The following is a 25000-nucleotide window of genomic DNA, read 5'->3' as shown; positions in this document are numbered from 1 at the left end:
GTATTCAACATAGCAGGAGGTGACATCAGTCATCCATGCTATGCACCTTCATGTACTGTGACATTCCATAGTCAACGGTCCATGTATTTTATTATTTTGGAGGGGGCAAGACCCCTGTAACTTATCTATACCAACTCTGAGATCACACTACAGTGAGGAAGTGGGCTAATTCCCTGTTCCTCACTGAACCACGATCTCAATGCACAATGCTGAAATCACATACTCGAACTACACTACCCATTTGCTATAGTGTAGTAGATGTATTTTGAGTTGGCATTCTGCCCATTGGAAAACTGCCTTTCGAATGTGTGCTGGTCATGTATTTTTTTTTATAGACAGGCAAGCTCCACTGCACTACCATACTAAAGGTAGGCGTCATAACCGTACTCAGATACATGTTAGTGTCTATGTTTCAGCAGAATGAACCGTCTTTGTTAATGCTGTACTGTTAAATTATAAAGGGCTGTATCCCAGAACTTACATTTTCAAGTAAACCAATCAGAAGCTCATGCTTAGCTTGCAATACAATCCTACATTTATCTTCTTTTCCAGTTTTAAGCTATTTTTTATAGTATTTATTTTATTGTTTTGCTTTCTAGTTTCTGAGCAAGGATAGTTCAGCATAAAACTGAGAAAATGGCTAAAGTATTTTAATAAAGTTTTCCCCTTTCCCCTTTTAAGAACTGACAGTTACTGCAAAAACTTACAGAGAAAACTTCAGTTTAATGTCACTTTCACTTATAAGACATCAAGAGTGCAGCAAGCACAGTACTGTACAAGCAGTGCAGATGTATACTGAAAGTTGATCTCAAATTTCTGATGTGGTTAACTCAAATGCATGTTCTGGGAATTTAGTCTATAATCATTTAATCTTCCAGCATTTAAGAAAGATACTCAGCCTGCTGAAACACTCTCTGATGTATTTGTGTGTGTGCTGTTTTTGTAGACAACCTTTACAATGAATTTGCATTATCTTAAATGTTCAAACAGTGCATGTGTAGAACTGTATAAAAAAAACTGCAGTATAAAACATTTACAGACTGACAGAGAAATTCCTGTACAGGGAATGATACAAAGATTTAAAGAGCCCAGTGATCTGTCAGATTATCAGCTACCCCCAGTCATTTAGGCACAATACTTTTCCAGCTTCCCTTGGTAAACTCGTATTAGCAGTCAGCTCCTCACAATATATGAGTACTGATCTACCCTTGAGCTGTTTGCCTACATCTTCAGATAGACAGAATTTAGTCCTTGTGGTTCTTAGCCCCTCAGTTTAGCTCCCAAAATACCTCTAAACAATAAACAGTTACAATACTGTTATACTTTACGGTTATGAATCAATTCCATTGCTTCTACAGCACATACTTCCACAATCCGTAATTTCCTGTCAAACTTAACCAAAAACGATACCATTTAACAACAGTTTCTTCTGTCATAAAATGGCAAGCTGCACTGTGTTCTACACTTTACTAACCTTTGCATTGTTAGTTCTTTCTTATAATCATTGCTATGCATGGAAAATACACCAAGGGACTACGCTGTGTTGGCAAAAGTGAGTCTAAGTGTAGGACCAAGAAATCATGTGTAAATACAGATAATGACTAACCCTGGGCAATCCAGTCCACTGTATCATGGCAACTGCTACACTTCTGGGAGATGGGAAGTGGGACTGTAATCCCTAAATCTGGAGGAAGTGAAACCATCCAAAAGCATTCACCACTAAAAGGAAGAAATGTTCTAGACCACTGGTTCTCACACTCTGGTTACAGAGAGCCCCCCCTTAAATTACAGCACAGCATTTGAGCATACCCTACATATTAAGAGAGTACTTTGGTCCTCACCATAGTAAAAAAAAAAACAGTCTCTCATATGAATACGCTAGAAATAACCAAACTTTTGATAAATAAAAGATTTCCAAGATAGCTACACATGGAGTAACAAGCATAATTTCACCTCTCCCAGTGTGAAAACAGAACCTCCAATGCGAGAGTGAGTAAACTCATATTTTTGCATAAATTTCAGTAACTGGCTAGTAAGTGCACTGCCTGGGTGCCAGCAAAAGAGAAATTCAGAGAATCTGAAAGAAAATCAATAACAAAAGGTGAGAAAAAGAACAATGACTGGGAAGAATTCTGCAACTGCTCAGCAAAAAGCAGTGCAAGCTCCAGCTCCAGTGCAATTACTTCCAGTAACCTAGAGGAAAAATTAAACTCAAATATACTCAGAGCAGATTAAAATAAGCAAAATACTAAAGAAGTACATCAATTAAAATAACAAAAGGCTGGAAAAAATACAGGAAGATTTAAAAAGATATTCTGATGGGGTGATAAAACTACAAAAATCAGAGGTCAAAATGAAGAAAATGCTGGCTGAAAAGGAGAATGCGCAAGAAGAGATTTTTCAAAAATAATAGAATTAGAGGACAGAGCACTTAGGGAAAACCTGAAATTTTCTGCTGTACCAAAGAGGCTGGAAGGAGAACTATATTAAAAATGTACAGTATAAATAGTTATGCTACAGGAAACACATTTGGAAAGAACTGAACATGTGAACTTGATAAAAAAGGTTATTTAGTGGAACAACTGGGATAATAATGGTAGATTTGTGGTACTAATGGGCTGCTGGCAAGGAAGGAGGAATACACTGACATGTATTTATATTCCACCTAAAACTGCTATAATGGAGCTGAAGAAAATTCTGGGACAAATAATCAGATTTCAGCAGAGAATATTACTAATAAGTAGGGGACTAGATTTTGATTTGCAGGAGTGAATATTTATCTGGGGGGGGGGGTCCAGAAGGGAAAATATAATAAAGGAGGGTAGATTTTTGAAGAAATTTATGAAAATATTTGGCATGGAGGATCTGAATTCAGTAGTAGGAGTTTGGAGTGAATGTACATATTATTTGACAAGATGCAAAAAATGGTCTAGACTAGACAGAACATACATTTCACAGGAACATGTGCATTTAATTGAAAGTTTTGTTATGCAATCAATAACTATTTCAGATCACGCAAAAATAATAACTGAAATAAAAATAAGACACTGACACTTTCCCACTTATCTGTTGAAAAGAGAGGAATTTAATAAATGGGTTGTGGAAATTATTCAGGAGTTATTAGAGAAGATAGAAATTTATTCTGAAAATATAGCTAGGGAGTGGGATAAATTTAAAGTGAAGTTTAAAAATAGGGTGGAAATGAAAGAAAGGGAGCTATAGTTAAGAAATAACAAGAATTATTTAGAGGGAATGACAAAGATTAAATTATTGCAGAATAGGGGGGATCTCAGAACAAGAAGAGGAGCAATTGCAGAATGCTATACAGAAAAGAAGGGATTATCTTGATAATATGCATGAGTTTAGAAAGATTGCTGTTAAACAACTGTTTTTTGATAACTCCAGAGCACAAAAACTTTTGGTACGACAACTCAGGTAACAGAAAGTAGAAAGGGTTCTCGCCAAGCTTAGGTAGCCTATAACAAAGGAAGATATCAAGGGATCCTGTAGAGGTACTAGAAATATTTCAAAAAATTATGAAAGTCTGTATGAAGCAGAGAAATATGGAAATCAATAAAAGGTAGAAATGGAAAGTTTATGGAATAATTAAAATTATTCAAAGGTCAGACATATTTTTATCAAGCAGAGGAGAAGTTGTACATAGCAATTAATAAAGAGTTGAAGGATTTTATCTGGAAGGGGAAGATGGCAAGAGTCAATTGTGATAAGCTGATTCTTCCAACAGAACAAGGCTGTCTGGGATTACCCAATTTGAAGGGGCACATTACACAGTTAAGGCTCCTATACACAGCACAAGCAGAGACTTATAATTCAAAGTGGAAAGGGATGATGACAAAATAGGGGGGAAGCTCATGAAACAAGGACAGAAGGTGATTTTGAATGCAGATCCTTAAGGAGAATAATAATAACCATACAGAATATTACATTCTTAAAGTAGCAGAAAATATTCTAAGAACTAAGCCAAAATGGGAATGGAGAAAGGAGATTCTGCTGACAGGGATGACTGCAATTAGGGATACAGACAATAGGCAAGAAGGGGATGGAATTTATTGGATACAACTGGCAAAATAATCAACGTGTTGGGAGCACATAATTAGAGAGAGATAAGGTAACAGAATGGGAAAAAATAAAGAATTTATTTGGACTGAAGGCCTTAAATTCCCTTCCATATCAAAGACTGATATCAGAGTATAGGTAAAAAGAAAGAAATAGGGAGATCCTAAGTGAAAGACCACAATTGGTGGAGTTTTTAGTAGAATTTACAACAGAAGTTGCTGTTAAAAAAAAGAATAACTAGTAAAGCATATAAAATATTGCATGGAAGAGAGATTGGTTAAGCAGTTCACAAAGTAACAATGATGGGATATATGTACGTCTCCCAAATATGCAACAGAGTCTAGAAGATTTAGTATGTTTGCTTGGAAGTGTTTACATAGCTATTTTTATACCCTAAGAAGACTCCAAAAATGTTTTCCTCATGTAGATGGCAAATATTGGAGGTATAATTGGAAAAAGAGGTAACTGGAACATATTTTCTAGGAATGTAATGAGCAGCTAGACTTTAAAATTTCCCTGCAGTCTATGCTATCAGAAATTGGTATGACTAAGGAAATTATTTTTTTTGAGTTATGATACAGAATCAGAATTGCCTTGACATAGTAAGGCCTTGCTGAGTCTAATTACGGTGGCTGCCAAAAAGCACTTGCTAGGAAATGGTAATCAAAGTCTGAACCAACAGCACTAGAAGTAGTGAATATAGTAACACAGATAAAACAACTGGAACTGGGATCTTTAGAAAATGGTAGGAGAAAATCGTATAGAAAAAATGGAAATTGTGGGAATAATACATGCAGAGGAGGAACGAGGTTTACAAGAAGGCAATTTCTGAATGAGCTATGTAATGTTTGACTGACAGTGATTGCACAGATTATAAGTGATGTATAATGTTTGCAATTAAAATTATGTCAATATGATTTGTTTTCATTTATATAACTGCATGATTGCTTTTGTCATAAGTGATAATTTAATAAAGATGTTTCTTGTTTAATAAACAAACAAAAAAAAATTTGTGAAGTATAGCACTCATTTCCTTTTGTTTTTCAGCGTCAGGTATACATACACTGACTTGGATTCTCCTGCATCTAGCCTATTTCCAGTTAAAACAAGAAAAGAAACTTAAAATTTTAAGTACACAACATATTTAGGTTGGCTTGGGCATCCACTGAAACAAGCCTGGGCCTCCTCAGTGAGGCTGAAGGCATAATTTGAGAAGCGTACTATTCTACACAGGTGATCAACCATAACAAAACAGTAAGTCAATTAAAAATGTAACCTGCAGTTCTATGACACTGCTGTGATTTAATATACCTGCTTAACAGTGCTTTGTAGCCACTCAGAATCGTCAGAGTTTAAATATGTGCAATAAGAATTCTGCCCATTAGGTACTAGACACACAATACACAAAATCAGAAACATTATTAGAGTCACAGACTGAACCCACAGGGCACTGAACATAAACTGCTTTATTCCTTTACAATTGAAATGTATTAACTTTTTAAATTAAAAGTATAATGCAACTTGGGGAAAAAGGAAAAATAAAATCAATATTTAATGTGAATATTTCAGCACAATCTGTTACATTACTGCAGGACAGAATTACTTTATACATAGTTTTGGGTAATGGGAAAATTACACCTGCTCTCTAGTGAGGAAGGAGGCATTCATTTACCTGAAATAACCTGCATCATTCAAAGTCTTTGGTATAGAAAGAACGTCTGTCAGCCACAATAACCATTTAGTAAATAAGGTTTTTAATGACAGTCGGGCTATAAAACACAGGAGTGCTAGATTCTGCATAAGTTACTTTAATGTCTAATTGGCGTGATTGGGGTGCAGTTATTCAAGTACATGTTCCTTATTCTTTAGGATAACAGGAGATACATATTCATGGAGAATCTGTTCTTTCTTCCTATTCTCTAAATGCCACCTGAGTTACTGGAGGCTTTTCAAGGCAAGATGACAACATTAAATGAATTCAAATAGCTGACAGCTTTTTCCATAGAAGAAACATTTACTAGCAAAAGAAAATAATGCTGCAGAAATGATGTTACAATAAACCTGTTTATAACAAACTACATCTACCACCTCACATGCAAAACTAACAAACTACCTTAGGCAATGACATTAACAATATACTTCTCAACTGTCCCTGATTTTCAGTGATGTCACTGATTTTGACTCAGATTTTAGCTCTGTCCCTCTTAATCCCTCCTAAAACTGGTGACTTTTGGAGAAAAGGTAGTGAATTAAACTTAATACATAATTACAATAATTAGAGTTATATACTTCTTTTAATTCAATAATATATATTATTTCAGTCTCAGGTTAATATTACTAACATTTTAAAAATGTCTCCCATTGTCCCAGATTTTTCTAGATTTGTCCCTGATTTGCTGACAGCTATGATTGACAGTATATAGTACTTTACTACATTTTACAGACTGTAAGAGGTGTACCTAGTACCAATGAGGAGTGCACACCATTTCCCCACATAAATTTCATTAATACATTGTGGGGATATTAAGCAATGTTGGAGTCCTATACTTTACCACTGGGCAAATGAAATCACTCTGCTAATCCTGTCTTTCCTACAGAAACACAGCAGCCAAAGGACACTCAGTCCCTCCCTAGCCTGAAAACTTCTCACATCACTCAGACCCAGTTCTGAATCCCAGTTATGGTAAATGGAAATCAAACCAGTTCACCATGTTTTCCCAAGAAGAACCTGAACTGACAGGGAAATTAGACAATGTCCAGAGCACCAGTAGTCTTCAGGCTCTCAGTTACTGGGCAAAAATATTAGTAAATACAAAATGTGCATCTTAATGAAGCAGGAAGCCTGAAAATACAAAATGCAAATTACACTAAAGCCTATGTTTTGCTTCTGGCTTCCCAAGCAAGTGTTTCTCAAGTCTGAATAGTAATAGCTGCCACGGTTCTGGACTCAAGCATTTTGTTTCTCAAGTCTTGCACCCTGAGAGCATCAGGATAAGCTTTGTCTGTCTTGCAAGCAAAGGATAAAGTCTGTGATTAAAAACAAATAGGGAAAACAATCACAGAAAAATCAAAATTAAGCAACAGATTGAAGAATGCAGTACAATAAGAGAAAGAACTACATTTTTTTATTTAAAATTGTAAAAGGTTTGTCATTCTAATTTCTTCTGAGTTTCTTCATACCTAGTTCAATGTAATCGACAATGTAAGACGAGCATATGCCTTTGGCAACATCCAATGAAATAACCACTTTCTCATTTCTTTATAATTTAAAACAATGGTGCCAATTCCTACAAACTATAATCTGTGCACATACCTCTCAACCTCCTAGAGCAAGAAATCTGTACAAAACCATAAATAATGGGGGACAAAGGCCCCCAAAATAGGGACACTTTTTAAACATTGCTCTTAAAATCTCGAAAAGTTGATAGAATAACAGGTTTTGCATTAGCACAGATTTTCTGAAGGGTATGAAGTCTGAAACTCAAATGTCTATCATTATTTTCTGACTGAAACCTTGAGTGATTTGCCAATGATTTGTTAGAACACCACAGTCATATCAGAAATGGACCAAAAATATGAGGCAATACGCTAGACATTCTGTAAAAATATGCACAGTTGAGAGGTATGTCTGTGCAACAGCAGAGTATCTGAGATTTTTGAGGGGGTCAACTGCTGTGTTTTCCAGGAATAGAAAAATGTCAAGAATGCCCACATTATTAATTATTAATAAAGCTTCTCGTATTAATGACTGCAAACGTGGCTACTTCTGTTTATGTATTAAACTTGTACTCTAAATCAAGGTAAATCATAAACTTGATTTTCTGATTTATTTCTCAATGCACAAGCAATTTCGAATCAACACTGACATTTTTTTGATTTGTCAGGAAGTAATTCATGTGCATATTTATCTCCTGTTTAACAGTGTAACCAGGGACTGTGACTGAAGCAGGTTCTTGCTAGTTCAATCCATTATTCTGACTAACAAACAAAAAAATAAAATAAATAAAACCGTTTTTTGATTACACAGAAATTTGTGTTCCAGCTAAAACAGACTGAAGAGGAGCTGCAGATATATCATTCAGTCTATGCTCTTCCATGAAGAAGAGTTGTAACCTTAAGTCAAAAGCCAGGGTGAAAGCTTATACATTTCAATTACTGCTGGCTGGTTTACAAATTTTACCTTCTTACAGTATAATATCAGACTCCAGTTTTTCTTGTTTTCCCCATCAGCCTTTACTTTAAAATAATTTTCACACATTTTTATGATGCACTGTTAAGCCTAACTACTGTTTTCATCCTTGCATATATAATGGAATGTTTTTCCATGAGGCAATCCCTTTTTATTCTATAAAATGTTTCCACCTACCCTTCTTTAATTATTATTCTAGTTCTAGACCATGCGTCTACTCCAGAAATCACAACAAAAAATAAGCGGCCAAGTTGGCCAATAAATATTTCTGAGAAAGTATGCAACAAAAATATTGGCGTTTGAGATAAATATGCCTTAAAAGTCTCATAAGTTCATACTAAACTTAAGCCATGGAGACCACTAAGAAGCTCAGCTACATCACTCAGAACTGGTGGGAAACTAATGATGTCCCCCATTAAATAGTCTTTCTCTACATATACCTGATGAAAATTTGTAATCCTTCATCTAGTCAACCAGACTGCTTAACATATACATGACTCAGCTTAAATGGCAGTTGATAAAACAGCAGTGTGACATATTTGGAGGCTTCATTATTTATTATTATGCAGACGCCTTTACAATTTTTTTTTTAAAGATTGCATTTATTTTACTTTACCTAGATTCTGCGGCAAAGCAGAAGATGGCTTCTTTGTTCTAGAGTAATTCTGTGAACCAGTGGTATGTGATACAAATGGAAGACTGTTGCTGATTACACTTTGTTGGCTTACCTAAAAAAAAAAAAAAAATGAATACATAGCATCTAAAGTGGTTTCAAGTCAACACACTTGATTTTTAATACAGAAAATTATAACAGAATGTAGATTGTTGAATAACTTTAATATGCAGGTTATTCCTTAGGAATGGAAATGGGCAGATAATAGGGGCCAAACAACCCAAGTCTGCTGTCAAGTTCTGTGCTAGCATAAATTTGCTTCTGCTAGAACACTATAATGTATAACTCAATAACCAGACTTAAAGTGCATTGACTATGTCTCATATAACTCCTAGCAGAAAGAGTGCAGTCCCATTATTTGTCTGTGATCCTCTTAGGTGAGGTAGTAGTAAGCCCTAATCTGTACTCTGCTCCCTGTGTTTTTCCTAATACTCATAACAAAGAGACTTGACATGAAGCAATGCCTGAAGATGGTCCATCTTTGACGTTTTGACAAACAACTTGAAAGAAGAATGGCTGTCAGCCCAGTAAACATGCTTCTACACAACACACAACTACAGATCTAAGTAAAGCTTTAGTGAAACTGTAGCATCTATGATTTCAGTTTCCAAGTCAGCAGTGTGAGCCATCTAATGTGCCTCAATGCAGGAAAGAATAAGTCCTGTGAAAGACTGCAATTCTGTGAGTCAGTACTCGGAAAATTAAAAGATACAGATGCAGAATCCAATGATACAAGGAATTTAAGGCAGTTGTGCACAATATCCGGCCCCGGGGCCAAATCCGGCCCTCAACACAACACCATCCGGCCCCCAGAGAGTAAACAAAAAGTTTTTTAAAAAAGTGAAAAAAATGCTATGCCTTACTCCAGTCATGCAAACTTTCCAGCACGTGCTTACTTCCCTAATTTTCTGCAGTAGCACACACCTCTAATTTTAGCTGCGGAAGGAACTATTCTTTGTTGTTTATAACTTGTAGTATGTAAACAGTAGTAACTTTCTGCAAGAGTTTGTAATAAGTCATGGCTGCAAGCCAGAATAAAGTTAAAAGCAAAGTTGATATAGAAAACAGGCAATTTCATGACTGCTGTCTTAAGTAAAAATGCCAGCCACCTGTACCTATTGTTAACTCGTAACGACTACTATGTTTTGAGGTAGCACGCAGATGCATTAAGAATTTGTGTAGTGGCCCTCCCCACAAAAAGGTTGTGCACCACTGCTTTAAGGGAAGATTTTCAGGGGCCAGAATCTCTTTGGAGTACAGGAGGAGGAGTTACGTGCACAGCATATCTCAACATCTCTATTTTGTCTTGTCTAAGAGGCTGCTGAAGACAGACTTGGACTAAACATTTGAAAATAAAGAAATACCCGCCTTGCCACCCCCCCCTCCAAAAAAAAAAAACCTCAAGATGCTATTCAAAGGTTAATTTATGGTAATATACTGGCTGCATGTTGTACTCTTCAGAATGTATATCTGGTTAAAGTATAATAAGGAACAACATGTTCCAAAGGTGTGGTATTAAATGTGAGCAACAGACCTTTATAGAAGTAGACTGGGATGCTCATCAAGGTGCAAAGGAACAAGATAACACCAGAAAATTGAGTCCTACCATACCTTTTATATCACATGCTTTAGCTTTAACTAGAGAAAGCAGCAGATTTAATGCATCAGCATAGCAAGAAATTCAAGTTTGTTCATACATATGTTAAAGTATTTACTTAATAAAACATAGGAAATACTTCACTGACTTCTAAGTGAAGTAAGAAGCAGCCACAGTTTAATACAAGATGCAGACAAGACTCTAGGAGAGGCATCACTGTGTTAAATCCTAGCCACAATAAATCAGTAATGACTGAGGAAAATAAAAGGCTGTAATACAAATCTGTTGTTTCTCTTATATATTAGAAAGAGATAAAAATCTAAGCAGGTAAACAAGAATAAGCTATCATATGGCTGTAATGCTTAAAGCTGCATAGTTTTTTGTGTTTACATTAAAAATTAAGTGAAACATTCACATTTTGTAAATTAGAAAGTTTAGAAAATTCAGGGTTCAATTATTGGCTAACCAGTGACTGCTAATCTGAGACATAAGGGATTAGCTGTTAAGTAGTGCATAGGAAGATGTCCTTATATTCACTGCTGCAGGATTCTTAACAGATAGGATTCCCTGCTGCGGAAGCCCGAATGTCCGGCCAGTCTACCAAAGAATACTTGTTACTTTTAAAAGGTACCCCAAACATCACCCAAATGCTCCTTGCATAGCATAGGGCATAAAAACGCATCTTTTTACCATCGGTCTGTATGCCTGCATCCGTTTTCTGCCAGTTGAACCCATTTTTGTTCTCCAGTAACTACCTATGCCTGTTTGCTAACTTCTACTTTGTTTTTTCAGACTTTTTTGTGTCCACCTTGGGGTTAAAGTCATCCAAGAAGGGTAAATGCCAGTGTGGGAGACAAATCCCCCCTAAAGACCATCACGATAAGTGTCTTTTTTGTCTAGGAGCTTCTCCTGACCATACATCTTGTTCTATTTGTCAGGTGTTTGTTTTGAAAACCCTTTGCAGTAGACTTTCTTCCCTTTCCTTGTATCTTGAGAACCAGTGTCTTAAGCTTCTTGCTAAAGATACAATGGAAGGAATCTCCAGGTCTGAGGGTTAACCGTTAGGGAAGATGATGATGAAAAAGGCAGGACCAGAATCTTCCCCTATCCAGCCTCTGCCAGGTGTTTCTCCTGAGGTTGTTAGAAACCCAGAGGTTCACCTGGCTGTGTTGTTGGATTTCTGTGCTGCGACCATTATCTGAGACCAGTGATGGTCCGGCTGGCAGCACATCCGAAGAGGCTTTGCAGGCATCTGTCTCAGAAGTTCAGGGGGAACCACAGCAGATTTTTTTCCAAGGGGTTTATGGGAGTTCCTCAGTTTTTGGTTGGGGAAAAAGTTCCCACTACAGTTCTTGACTGCTGTCCCGGGTCTGAGCCTTCTCACTTTTTTGGAGGGGATGTTCCCTTAAAAAAAGAAATAAAAAATTAAACACGTTTCTTCTTCTCCTACAGCTCCTTTTTTGAAAGAGTGGAGGCTGAGGAAGAAGACTTTGATTGGCTAAGCCTCTATTTAAATTTGATGTGCTAAGTTTAGTATAACAAGATCTGATGAAGGCATTCCAGACAAAACCGCTTATTCAGTTACTTTAAGATGACTTCATGTTTCACTGTGTTTTTATTTTCTTATACTTGCTGATTTTTAGTAGTAAATAGTTTTAAACCTCTCTGTGGTGGACAAGCTTTGCTTTGTTTCTGCTGTTATGTTTTAGATTGGAAATCTGTCTGTCTGTGGTGTTTTTACCTGGACAGACTGTTTCTAGTGCCCAGAAAAGAGGGCACTTGGAGACCTATTCTAGACCTCTCTCATCTAAACACTTTTCTAAAAGTGCCTTCCTTTGGATGCTGTCCCTTCAAATTCCATTTCCTCTCTTGCTCCCCCAGGCCTATATGTTGTCTCTGGATCTCTAGGATGCTTATCTCCACATTCAGATGCATCCTTTTTTCAGGAAGTTTTTGCATTTCTCTGTTGCTTCTTGGCATTTTCAGTTTCCTGCTTTGCCCTTTGGCCTTTCTACTGTGCCAAGGGTGATCACCAAATGCCTTGCTCCTGTGATTGCTTTTTGCAAGGCTTCAAGAGACCCAAATATTGCATTACTTAGATGACCTGTTGATTCAGGCATCTTTGCCAAAGACACTTTTGCAAAATCTTCATTTTGCCATTTCCCTTCTTCAGAGCCTGAGGTTCACTATAAATTTCACAAAGTCTTCTCTGACTCCTTCTCAGGATCATGTTTTTCTGGGTTGCAGGATTCAGATGGTACCAATGCTTGCTACCCTGCCCCCTCCAAAGGCCTTAACTCTAATTTCTTTCTTTCAAACTCTTCTTCCTCTGGCTTCCATTACTGCCAGAGAGTTTCTGACAACTCTGGGTTTCATGGCATCCACCATTTCGATGCTCCCCATGGCCAAACTTTACACAAGAAAGTTTCAGTGGTTTATGAAGTCACTGTGGCTCCAACATTCAGATCCTCTAGACTTTCTATTTCTGCTTCTTCCTTGTCCCAGACAGGAACTTCACTGGTGGATTCAGCAGTTGTCTCTGAATCCAGGGATCCCCTTTTCACCCCCCATTCCCTCTCAGGAATTGTTCACAGACACTTCAGACATGGGTTAGGGAGTGACATTTGGCTCCCTAAAAGTACAAGGGGTGTAATCACCTCATCAGCTGAAGGAGCACATAAATGGCCTTTCATCCTTTTTTCTCTCCAGGGCCTCTCACGGTGTTCACAGACAATACGACGGTGATGTGGTATACCAAAAAACAGGGAGGAACGAGATCTTACCTTCTTTACCTGTTGGCACTTCTGGTATGGGATATTGCTGTCAAGTATTATGCAACTCTTCAAGCAGTTTATATCCCATCCGGTCAGAACATTGTGACAGACACTATGAGCAGGTCTTTAATTCAGTCCTATGAATGGATGCTTCACAGGGGTGTGTTTCTGGACATTATCCACCAGTGGGGTACTCCTCAAGTGGGTCTTTTAGCCTCCCCTCTGAACAGACAACTTCCTCTGTTTTTTGCCAGAGTCCCAGGTCCTCTGGTGTGGAAGGTGATACCCTCTCAGTTTCGTGGAAGGGAATATTTCTTCATGCATTCCCTCATCTTCCTCTCACTCTGAAATTCCTGTTCATGATTCAACAGGATGCTCCCAAAATCTCATGGGTGACTCCCTTTTGGCCATGACACCTAGGGCTGGTTGTGCTAGTGACATTCTTCATGGCTTTTTAAGGTGCTCTTCTGCACCTTCCTCCTCCAAAGTTTCCTCTTGAGCTTTGGCACTCTTCCATCTGTTAAGAATACTACAGCAGTGAATGTAAGGTGATAGTAAAGTTGTGTAAAATCTTTCCATAATGGTAGATGTCCTTGCCGTCACTGCTGCAGTATTCACTCCCTCCCTCCATCCCTCTAGTCATTTGCCTTCCTGCATGTACAGATTTTCTGTTGGGTTTCTTGACTGTGTTCCTAATGGGGCATTCAGTTTTGATTATGATAGGCCTGAATGTCACCTTTATGCCCTATGCTACACAAGGAGTGTTTGGGTGATGTTCAGCATAGGTTTTAAAAAGCAACAAATAGTCTTTGGTAGACTGGCTTGATGTTCTGGCCTCCACTGCAGGGAATCTCATCTGTTAAGAATACAGCAATGGTGAAGGCAAGGGCATCTCCTGTTATGGTAAGATTTTGCACAACTGTACTTTCCAGTAAAATTATTTATTTTGTGTCAGGAAATGACAAACAATATTTTCATGCTTATTCCACAGTTTGTGAAAAAAAATAACATGAGATTTGCAAAAGGATTTCAAAGATTGATAAAATTATGAATAGACATATGAAAACCTTCATTTATGTAGAGGGTGGTAACCACCAACAAATGGTAATTGCTTCAGACCAATGGTAACTAGTGTATTATAATTATGTCCATAACATCTCACACATATGCACGTGTGAATCTTAATACATCATTTTTCCTAAAATTACAGGGAATTACCCGGCCACTTGACCAGACACATGAAACACCTGGAATGTCCACAGAGGTTCCTCACAAAAAGAAAACAAGGAGTAAACACAATGCACTATGCAAATCACTGCAAAGCCCTATCTTAATACTTTGTTTCCTACAAACAGCTGAAAGGCGAATCATTTCTGGCATTTCAGGCATCCATGCATCTCTCTCTGATGGGCCTTTTGATTATCCACAAAACAAACAGCACCAGAATTACTAGATCTAAGAATGTAAACTTTGCTTGAAACTTTAATAGTACATGTTGGATGGACAGGTATATATTTCAGAGAATCCCTATTCTCTGGAATAGGCTTCCCATTCATTTAAAAAAGAGCCCTTCCTTAACCCTATTCAAGTGCAACCTGGACCAATGGATGGAAAATAAATTCACCCTTGGTCTGACACCAATGTCTCTAATGGACAATGGCAGCCAATAAATCATGTTTTAACTAATATACACCCATTAAAATAACATCTAAGGCACAATAATTTGAGGGGAATACCTGATAATATTGAAAGCCGACATCGTCAAAGACTGATTCATCAAAACAACATCCACGAAAACCCACTTCATCGACAGACTGGATGAACAAATCCTTCCCAGGGTAATTAACTTGTTATCCGTGAAGATGAACTTTGTCCTTTCCCAAACTGTAATGAGATCTCAGAGTTGGTATATTTAATTGGGGGGTGTAGAGGACATAGCCCCCCCCCCACCTGGATGTTTTTTGAGTGTTCTGGTGTTGGTTTTGTATGTGTTTAGGTGACTTAGTACTTATCCTGGAAAGGATTTCGTTCATCCAGTCTGTTGATGAAGTGGGTTTATGTGGATGTCGTCTTGATGAATCCAACTTAGACAATGTCGGTTTTCGATATTATCAGGTATATCCCTTGAAGAATACATTTGGTTTGCTTGATTAGGCTTATAAAGGCCCCAGTGGTCATTAGTCTAATATCAACCTACGAACTATGTAAGATAATGTTCTAAAGGCAGTTTTTTTGTTCATAGGTTGATACTAGGCTATCGACCCTAGGGGCCTATACAAGCCTAACCATAACAATTCCCTGGATATTTCTACCCACAATATTTACTTCCCTGGACCCCTGTCTAGCAGGGCAACTGACGTGATCCCCGGGGTGAATTTCCTATCTCCTATCCAATCATCAAGGTTACTTTTGAAGACAGCCAAGGAGGCGGTCTGCTTCACATGTATAAGCAGTCTATTCCAGAGTATGGGGAGTCTCTGGGTCAGGAACCTATCCCTCTGCCATGATTTGTTCATTGTGATGACACGGTTAAGATCCCTGGAGCATGTGGCTCTGAGGGATTGGAATTTCTTTAAGTGAAGCATGTCCAACAGCTCAGAGATTGCCTCTGAGTAAACGATAAGCCACAGAGTATAGCTGGAGCATAGGGCATCTGCTTTAGGCAGATTCTTTTTCCTACATGAGTTTAGTGTTGTTTTATTGGCAATTCTCAAATTCTTTTAAGGAAAATAAAAGTAAAACAGGACCAGTTAATTAGTTGACTGATTAATTAGGACAAAGGCAGAAAGAGTAACCCAGTTGTAGATGGTGAGAGAAAAATAATAGCAAATACATTAGAATTCATGAGACAAAAAGTATCAGCACTACTTACATAGTTAAATGTGATGCATTGGACAGCATAAAGGACACAGCATCTGGGAACCAGGGAGAATAGTTACTTAACAAATATGAGACACTAGTTGTTGTAGTTCTAGCACTAATAAAGATAATAATTAGTTTATTAAAACAGATTTTATTGCTTTCTTCTCTTGAAGATAATGGTATCAGCAATAATTCTGAAAGCTGATACTGAGGATTAAGGCTGTGAATTGCAGCTCCTCTGGTACAGGGTTCGATTCCCTCAGTCCTCATTTACCTACTGTATGATCTTGTCATTTAACCAGACATTATTTTCAACTAATGGGTGTTATTAGGGTGCAACAAAATTTTGTTAGAACTCTATTATAGGAAATACAGTTATTTCATGTTTACTTTTTATCAGACAGGAAGTTGGCATAATGGTTAAGATATTTGCCTTACAGACACAAGGTGCAGAGTTTGATTCTCACATGGGTTAATTAGCTAGGCTTAAAATGTCCCACAAGGGCAGTTAGTCTAGTACTAATCTATGAACCTATATGCACAGTATCAGCATACGACTTCCATAATATGGACGGTATGTGCATAATTTTTTTCTAATATGCATAAAATATGTATATGATTTTTACAAAATGTGTACATGATGTTCATGATATGCACAACATGGGCATGTAGCCAAACAGTTTCATAGCTGGCAGTATTCAGACATCTGTTTAAAGAGTAAGGTGACACGTTCATTGTAACATGTTGGTTAACGTTTTGTTATTACCTGAGAAAACAACAGTAAAGGTTAATTAATGAAATGAGTTTTGTAGACCAGGCTTCAATGGTAAAAATATTATGGAACATGGAAAATATGGGAAAAATATCATGGAACATAAAAAATAAAACAATACTAACAGGATGTTGCAGATTTTTTTACTTATTTTATTTTACATTTGTTGACCGGGACAGTCCAACTGGAGCCATGTCCATTTTCAGTGGAGGCCCGGGGAGATAAGCTCTGAGTTATCAGACACAATAATACAAGTAAAACGAGTACATACGTAGTATTACCAAAGAATACATAGGCAGACATGAGATACACCTGGTTATAGTCAGGAGAAAATTTTTGAGTTTAGTTTTAAATTGTCCTAGGGAGGAGAGCAAAGTAATATCACCTGGAAGCAAGTTCCAGGCTCTGCCTGCAGCGTTAGCAAAGAGGGCATCTCCAGCGGCACTGTTGATTTTGATTGTCTGAATAAGAAGTTTGTTCGAGGATCGAAGCAGTCTTGGATTGTTGTGGGGGGGGGGGGTGATACTATTTTGAAGGGTTGGTGTGTTATCTGGGTTACAGAGGATTTTGTTAGCCATGATCAGCAGGTTATATTGGATGAGACTGGGAAGTTCTAGCCACCCAAGCTGTTTTAGGTTGATACAGTGGTGTGTTTTAAAAGACATTCCAGTTGCAAACCTGGCAATATGATTGTAACAGGTTGACAGTCTATTTAGTACAGATTTGTTTAGATTGGAGAGAAGGGGGGGGGGGGCGAATAAAAGTGTTGAGAGTAGATGAGAGCGAGCTATAGCCATCTTAGCTGGAGGGGATAGGAAGGCTTTTATTCTATACAGTGACCAAAGTTTTTTTATTGATGTTCTTGATTGTTTGATTTACATGTAGGTCAAACTTTAGTTTATTGTCAATAATGACACCTAGTAATTTTGTAGAGTGGTCAGGGGAAATTATTGTCCCATCTTTTGCATTTACGGTAAAGGTGAAGGCAGCAGACCTATGAGATGGAGAGAATAACAGCATTTTAGGTTTTTTGGGATTTAGTAACAATCTATATTCAGAGAGCCAATTTTCTATGGTATTAAAGGTGGACTGGGTAGCGACCCTCAGGTCTGTGAGAGAAGTAGCTGAGCAAATCAGGGTGGAGTCATCAGCATACTGGATACAGCTGACATTTGGTATGACTGTATACAAGTCATTAATAAAGATGGAATACAGTAGAGGCCCTATTATGGAGCCTTGTGGTACTCCAAGGGTGTTTGGTAATAGAGTAGAGAGCTTGTTCTGCCATAGGACAGCCTGTTGTCTTCCATTAACGTAGGATGTAAACCAAAGAAGGGCTTTAGTATCAATGTGGAACGTTTGCAAGGTGTGAACCAGAAGCTGGTGATCAACCATGTCAAATGCCTTGGAAAGATCCAAGAATAGGGAAGAGGATATGTGATTATTGTTACGGTTATTGTTTACGGTATTGGTAAAAGCCATTAACGCTGAGGTTGTGCTATGGTGTAGATAAAAAACATGCTGGGTATCTGCCATGAGGTGATTTTGGATTAGGTGGTGTATAAATTGTTTTTGCATACATTTTTTCCATAATCTTTGCAAGTGGAAAAAGTATAGGTCTATAATTGGAGAATTCCGTAGAGGAACCTCCTTTATGTAGTGGGATTACATAGGATTTTTTTCAGATGGTGGGATGTTAGCTTCTGCTATGGTATGATTGATTAGCATCGATATTGGATAGGCAATGGCATTAGCTGATTTTTGAAGGTACTCAGTGGGGGGAGTTGGCCAGAGGAGAGTGTGGTAGGCTTTAATTTTTTGATCAAGTTACGGATAAGTGATGTGGACACTGGTTGGAGGGAGAACGAGAGTTTTTTTAGAGGGAGAAGTATCAGGGGTAGGGGAGCTAGAAGGTAATTGTCTACCTAGGGCTTGAATTGTTTCAGTAAAGAAATGGTTAAAACTGTCAAGAGACCTCCTCTGGGGATTTATCAATGCTGGCAGCAGGGATAGGTGTAGATGTTTTGCCAGGGCAGAGTAGATTGTTCAGCCCTGCCCAGAACTTCTGAGGATTGTCCTTGTTGGTTATCTTTAAATTACAGTAGTATTGTTTTTGTCCTGTAGAATACATTTTTTGTTTCATTCCTAGCATAACTATATATTTAACATGATCATGGGGGTCTTTTGTGGAATGCCACTGAGCCCATAGTTTGTTTCTGTTGGTAAGTTTTAGTCTTGTCTCTTTATAGCCATGGTGTAGTTCTTGCTTTTGTACGTTTTGAGTGGGCAAGTGCATGTAGATCAAGAATTCCAAGAAATTTGTTGTTAAAATAGTTAACTGCCTCCTCTAAGGGTAGGTGTTTTAGCATGGACCAATTACAGGAGCTAAGTTCCAGCTGGAATTTGTCAGGGTCAAAGTTTCTTTTGCTCCTGACTTTTCTGAGTAGGGGTTGTTGTGGGGTAATGGCTTTATCCTTAACTATGTAAGTGAGAAGATGGTCACTTAGGTCATCGGGGAGGGTACCAGCAGTGTACAGTTGGGGGTTACTATTTACGAGTACCCAGTCGAGTATGCTATCTTTTTGGTTGGGTTTACCTAGCCTGGTAGGGGTGGTAATGGTTTGTGTAAATGCATGCAAGTTGATGTGGGTAGAAGGGGATTCTTTGGAACAAGACCCCCAGTCGATGTTAAAGTCTCCTAGTATTAGTGTTTCTTGGGGGTAGTGACAAGATAGCCACTGAAGCGTGTCTTCAAGTGTGGCTACATTATTACCTGAGGGAATATACATACAGATGATGTTGATGATTTTACTTTTGTTAAGTTGCAATCTAGTGGCAATAATCTCCGAGTTATTGATCTGAGGTGGTTGAATAACATCTATGGTCACATTCAACTCAGATTTATACAGTACAGCCACCCCTCCCCCTTTCCTGGAAGCACGATCCAGCCTGTGCATATTATACCTGGGTGCTAGCACTTCATTGTCAGTAGTGTTAGGTTTTAACCAGGTCTCAGATAGACAGAGAACATCAGGGGAGTAGACAGCCAGGAGGGCATGCAGTTCGTGGTTTAAAAAGCAACAGGACACAAAAGCCACAATTTTAACATGTGAGAATAAAAAGAGGGAAAGTGTCGGTTGCAGACTGGCTTGTGGACATGAATAAGTGTGGGTTGAATGGAAAATGGCTACTACATGCAGAAGAATTCATGAAGATCATATCCTGACCACTGTGACATGAAGTCAATCACAGAGGTATTTCTCAAGTTATCATAAGTAAATAAAATGCATTTATTTTCAGTGAGAAATTACTGCACGGTCATTTCAGGTAGTGAAATGAAATTTAACGATCATTTAGGTACACATGAATGGTTGTAAATGTTTTATATGCTAAAGGAGTTACTGGCTCACTATGGCATGGAAAACCAATATTTTCTAGGTTGGAGAATAAATATTTTAAATGGCTCTTAGCTGCAGTGCTTATGATTTTATTTTTCTAAGCTTCACATGAAAGACATTAATAAAATAATACAAGACAGGCATCAGAACACTAAAAATAATAATGCATATAAATGCATGAAGTGAATGCTACCATTCAAGCACTCCAGCCAGTAGGTGTTTCTAACATAGTGTTCATTTTTCTTGCAGCTCTTTATTTCTCAGTGTAAATCTGAAGATAAAATGATCAGACTGTTATCTGAAATAGAATAGGCTAGAACTCAAATCTTTTATACCCATTTTCTTAAATAGATACAGCTTTGATTTATTTTTTTTGATTTATTAATAAAATATAAATCAAAGAGGGAACTGTTAAGAGATAATACTGAAATATTTAAAACTGTAAGGGTCAAAATGGATTTTCTTCTGTAGAATTATTTTAGACATTACAATTGACAGAAAGGATTTCTGCATTTTAGAACAGAAACAAACGTATAACTGTATGCTGCAAGGTAGATGAGGCTCATAGTACTGCTTTGTTATGAAACAAACTAATATTACAGTTTGACCATGTTCAGTACATGTTCCATAATGGATACAGTCTTGTTTGTTTAACTCCGTATATAAATTCATGGAAATGTACAGTGTCTAAGAATATGCTAACCAACAGTTTCTGAATAATAAACTGCATATTTCTACTGTCAAGCAAGGATATGAATTATGATTAGAAGGAATATTCCAGAACCTGTCTGTTCTTTGTCTCAGTTAAAAATAGTCTATGGCTGTTCTACCATGTTAGTCATTCTAGTTAGATTAAGTTAGACTTCACTCTATGCTGCTAATCTACTCTGATGATAAAGGTTTTGCTACAAACTACTTTCATGTCTTAGTGAATTTACTAATGATGGACAGTAATAAGGAACCTCTTAATAGGGAGCTGTGCCCCACATCTTCTCTCCTAATTATATATACCAACTCAGTGATCACTATTTGTGTATGTTGTATTAATAAATAGTATCTGTGGACTCGCAACGTTGTGCTTCTATTTGTTACTTGGTTATACTTCAGCACTTCAACACCATTAGGTTGGATTTTGTTGGTTATCTGGTGTTTTGTTGCTATGGGGTCCCCAGACTCTTTGTTGCTCTCTCCCATTTTGGACTCTGGACAGCCCGAGTTTTTAGCCTTGAAGAAGGAAGTGGCTGACTTGAAGGGAGAGCTTACCAAACTAATTGAATTATTTTCACAAAACAAAAAGGATTTGGGTAGTAAAAAGGATTCTAGCAGTATTATTTCTCTTTCTCCGTTTTCCCCTAATAGTTCTAAAAGGGGAAATGACTTTGGTAACAATTCTGGTACAGATAAGGAGTATGTTGAGCACTGCCGCTTTAAGAAAACGCGTGACGTCACTACGTTGGCGCAAATCCATGATGGAGGTGAGAGAAACGTTTCTACACCCAACGCTGGTCATATCATTGACTTGGGAGGTGAACAGGGCGTTTTTCCATCTAAACGACAGTTCAGAAGTAACTGTGCTGTACAGTTTGAAGCAGAGATTGAGTCAGCATTTGTGGAAACCAGCAGACATGTTGGAAAACGCCAGGAGCATGAAACTTTCAACTCTAAATCAGGTACTGTTTCCAAGTCATTGGCTGACAAGATTAACATTATTCATGGCTCTAATAGCCATTGTCAATCTCCTCCACGTAGAGGTGGGGCAGATAAAGAACTTTATTGCACAAACTGTTCATGTAAAGATAAAAACAAACTTTTTCAAAGTCGATTGGGAAACAGACAAAATGAACTGGGTGTGGAAGGATGTCATGTTAACAGTAGTTCCAAAAGAAAAAATAAATCTGGTAATGTTAATTCAATTAGTAATAACAATACTGACAGGTATGGAAAGTTAATACAAAGGCATTTTTTCTTTTCAGGAAACTGGTAGTAAACAGTATAATTTGAATTCTGAGTCTTGAAATTTTAAGCATGTTGAATACCCTTTCTTTAAGGGAAATGATTTATGCTTTTGAAAAAAAGTTGTTTAAATTTAAACTGTGTGTAATGGAAATTTGTTATCTTAATGAATGTATCAAGCAAGAGTTAGTACCACAGGGACTAAGGGTTTTTAAGTTTCCCTATGGAATTTATTACGACAATGTGACTATAAAGAGTTTTTCTGAAATGTTTGACAAGTGGGGACTGGAATTGTTGGTCAAAACTGTTGCTGTTTATGAGTCCATGATTATTGGATTAAGGAAAGAAGTGAACATGTTGAATGAGAATATCAATACTGATTTATTATTTTCTCAGTAAGAAAATTTGTATTACAAGATTATCAGTAGGGTGGACCAAAAATGTGGCAATATATTTAAGAAAAAAGTTAAAAAAATGGAAAGGGACAACAAACAATATAAGGAGGGTAGGGTTTATCCAACTGATAAGCTGTTTTTTATATATGCAGCAGCAGGATGAATATGGTTCTGGAGGGTTAGAAAATAGGCGTAGAGCTAGCCTCAACATGGAGGTTGATTTGGATGATATCCATCATGGTGACAATGATCTTGAGTGTTTAGATGACATTCAGGATTTTCCCATGCCTCGACGCTCGGAAAGAATAGACAAACGCAGACAAGGGACAAACAAGACTTACAACAGGGTTGTGAAGCAGAATCAGACTTACAACCAATGGTAGATAGTATAGAACAGATTCAGAGTGTTGATAATATTAAGTATAGTTTGGATGGTTTCAACATATATAACTATTCCAACTTTCCTATCACTAAAGATTTATTTTCCCTATTTTCGAAGGGATTTATGTTTGTACCAACCCATGTGCCGGATATTGCTTCAGTTATGATCGACCTGCAGTTGTATCTTAGGAAATTAAATTTGAATCTTATATTGTCAGATAAAATAAGTACGGATGAATCCAATAAGGTTTTAAAGAAAAGTAGTATGTTTAACCCCCCACTGCATCCACTTATAGTGGCATAGGGAAGATTTATACAAGACTTGGGGTGAGAAAAGGAAGGTTTTTAATAACTTGAACACCCGCGAAAAGGAAATTCTTGAGAGTATTAGAAATAATAGTGACATACGAATCATGACCCCGGACAAAGGGGGAGGGGTGGTTATTTATGGAGTGGAGGAATAAAATAACGATATGCAGAATATACTATTCCAGGAGGATAGATATTCTTTATGTTCCAAAAATGAAATTAATATTTCCTATCGTAGACTGGATAGTTACTTATATGAATATCTGATAGATCAGAGAATTTCCATGGAAGAATATCATTTTCTATTATATAAATAAATTTCCTAAGATACCTACCATTTCTGGGATACCGAAGGTACACAAAGATTTTAGGAAACCACCATTCAGACCCATAGTTGCAGCCGCAGGTTCTAAGACACATAACCTAGTGGTTTATGTGGATGTAAAATTGAAACATATTGTGAGTAAATTTCCGCATATGTTAAAGGATTCTTGGGATTTTTTGGGTCAACTTAAGCAAGATATCTGGATGGCTGATTATTGGTTTCTTACAATTGATGTACAGGACCTTTTTTCTTGTATTCCCAAACTGGAAGGGTTAGATTTTTTCGAGGAAGTTCTCTTTTCCCACTCTGTTTTAAAATCTGACGAGGTAACACTTTTATGTGAATTAATGAGTCTGAATCTTGAAAATAATTTCCTATTTTTTGGTGGGGAATATTTCAAACAACTGCAGGGAGTTGCTATGGGCGCTGCCTGTGCCCCTTTGTATGCTAATCTGGTGCTTTTAGGGTGGGAACAAAAATATATTTTTCAACCTGATATGGAATTTTCATCTTGCATTGCATACCATGGTAGATTTTTGGACGATATTGTCATTGTGTGGAAAGGGGATGTAGCAGGAATCCCTAGGTTTTTGGAATATATAAATCAGACTACTAGGTATTTAAAATTTACTTTTCAATACCACCAGCAAGAAATTAACTTCCTTGATGTGCAGATTTTCAAAAAACAAAACAGGTTCCACTCAAAAATCTACAGAAAAAATACATTTTGCAATGCATATTTGCACTATACTAGTCACCACCCTGTTCACCAGAAAAGAAGTATTGTAAAGGGGCAGGCAGTGAGGATAGCCAGAATGACCACTACAAAAGAGGATGTGGTACTGGAATTTCAGAATTTAAGGAAGATGTTTCTAGAGAGAGGCTACCCGGGGGACTTCATTGATCCAATACTCAAGGAGGTTGGTGACAAATGGGGTACCGTGTATAAACCATTATTGGGTAGCATTAATCATAAACCAAGTGATATTGTTGGTTTTGGCAAAACCAGGGTTGGTACTAATTTCCAGCAGGCATGTGTGGTACAGTTTAGTCCCTTTTATTCCCAAGTAAAAACAACTTTGTCAAAGAATTGGAATATTTTTAGAACTAATCCTGAAATAATTTGGGTTCTTGGTGACAAGCCTATTTTCTCCACCAAAGTAGGTAGTAATATTAAATCTTTGGTGGAGGTTTCTAGAAATTCTAATGAAAAACAGAGAAACTCATATGGTAGTAAGCCTTGTGGTAGATGTCATTATTATTCATATATAATGCTTGAACGTGACATCACTATT

At 37.4% G+C, this 25000-nt stretch overlaps 1 protein-coding gene across 1 annotated transcript in view; it reads right to left on the bottom strand.

Moving 5' to 3' along the window:
- Positions 1 to 25000, bottom strand: part of PATJ (PATJ crumbs cell polarity complex component) — a gene marked incomplete in the record, with an annotated part of 2990875 nt that overhangs the window by 222485 nt on the left and 2743390 nt on the right. The window contains 1 exon segment of the mRNA XM_044085542.1: positions 8883 to 8994. Within this exon segment, the coding sequence (XP_043941477.1) occupies positions 8883 to 8994 (112 nt within the window).

Source organism: Protopterus annectens, chromosome 10.part0 (assembly GCF_019279795.1).
Source record: "Protopterus annectens isolate FY-2018-M chromosome 10.part0, PAN1.0, whole genome shotgun sequence".
Classification (NCBI taxonomy): Eukaryota; Metazoa; Chordata; order Ceratodontiformes; family Protopteridae; genus Protopterus; species Protopterus annectens.
This window is presented reverse-complemented; position numbering and strand designations above follow the sequence as displayed.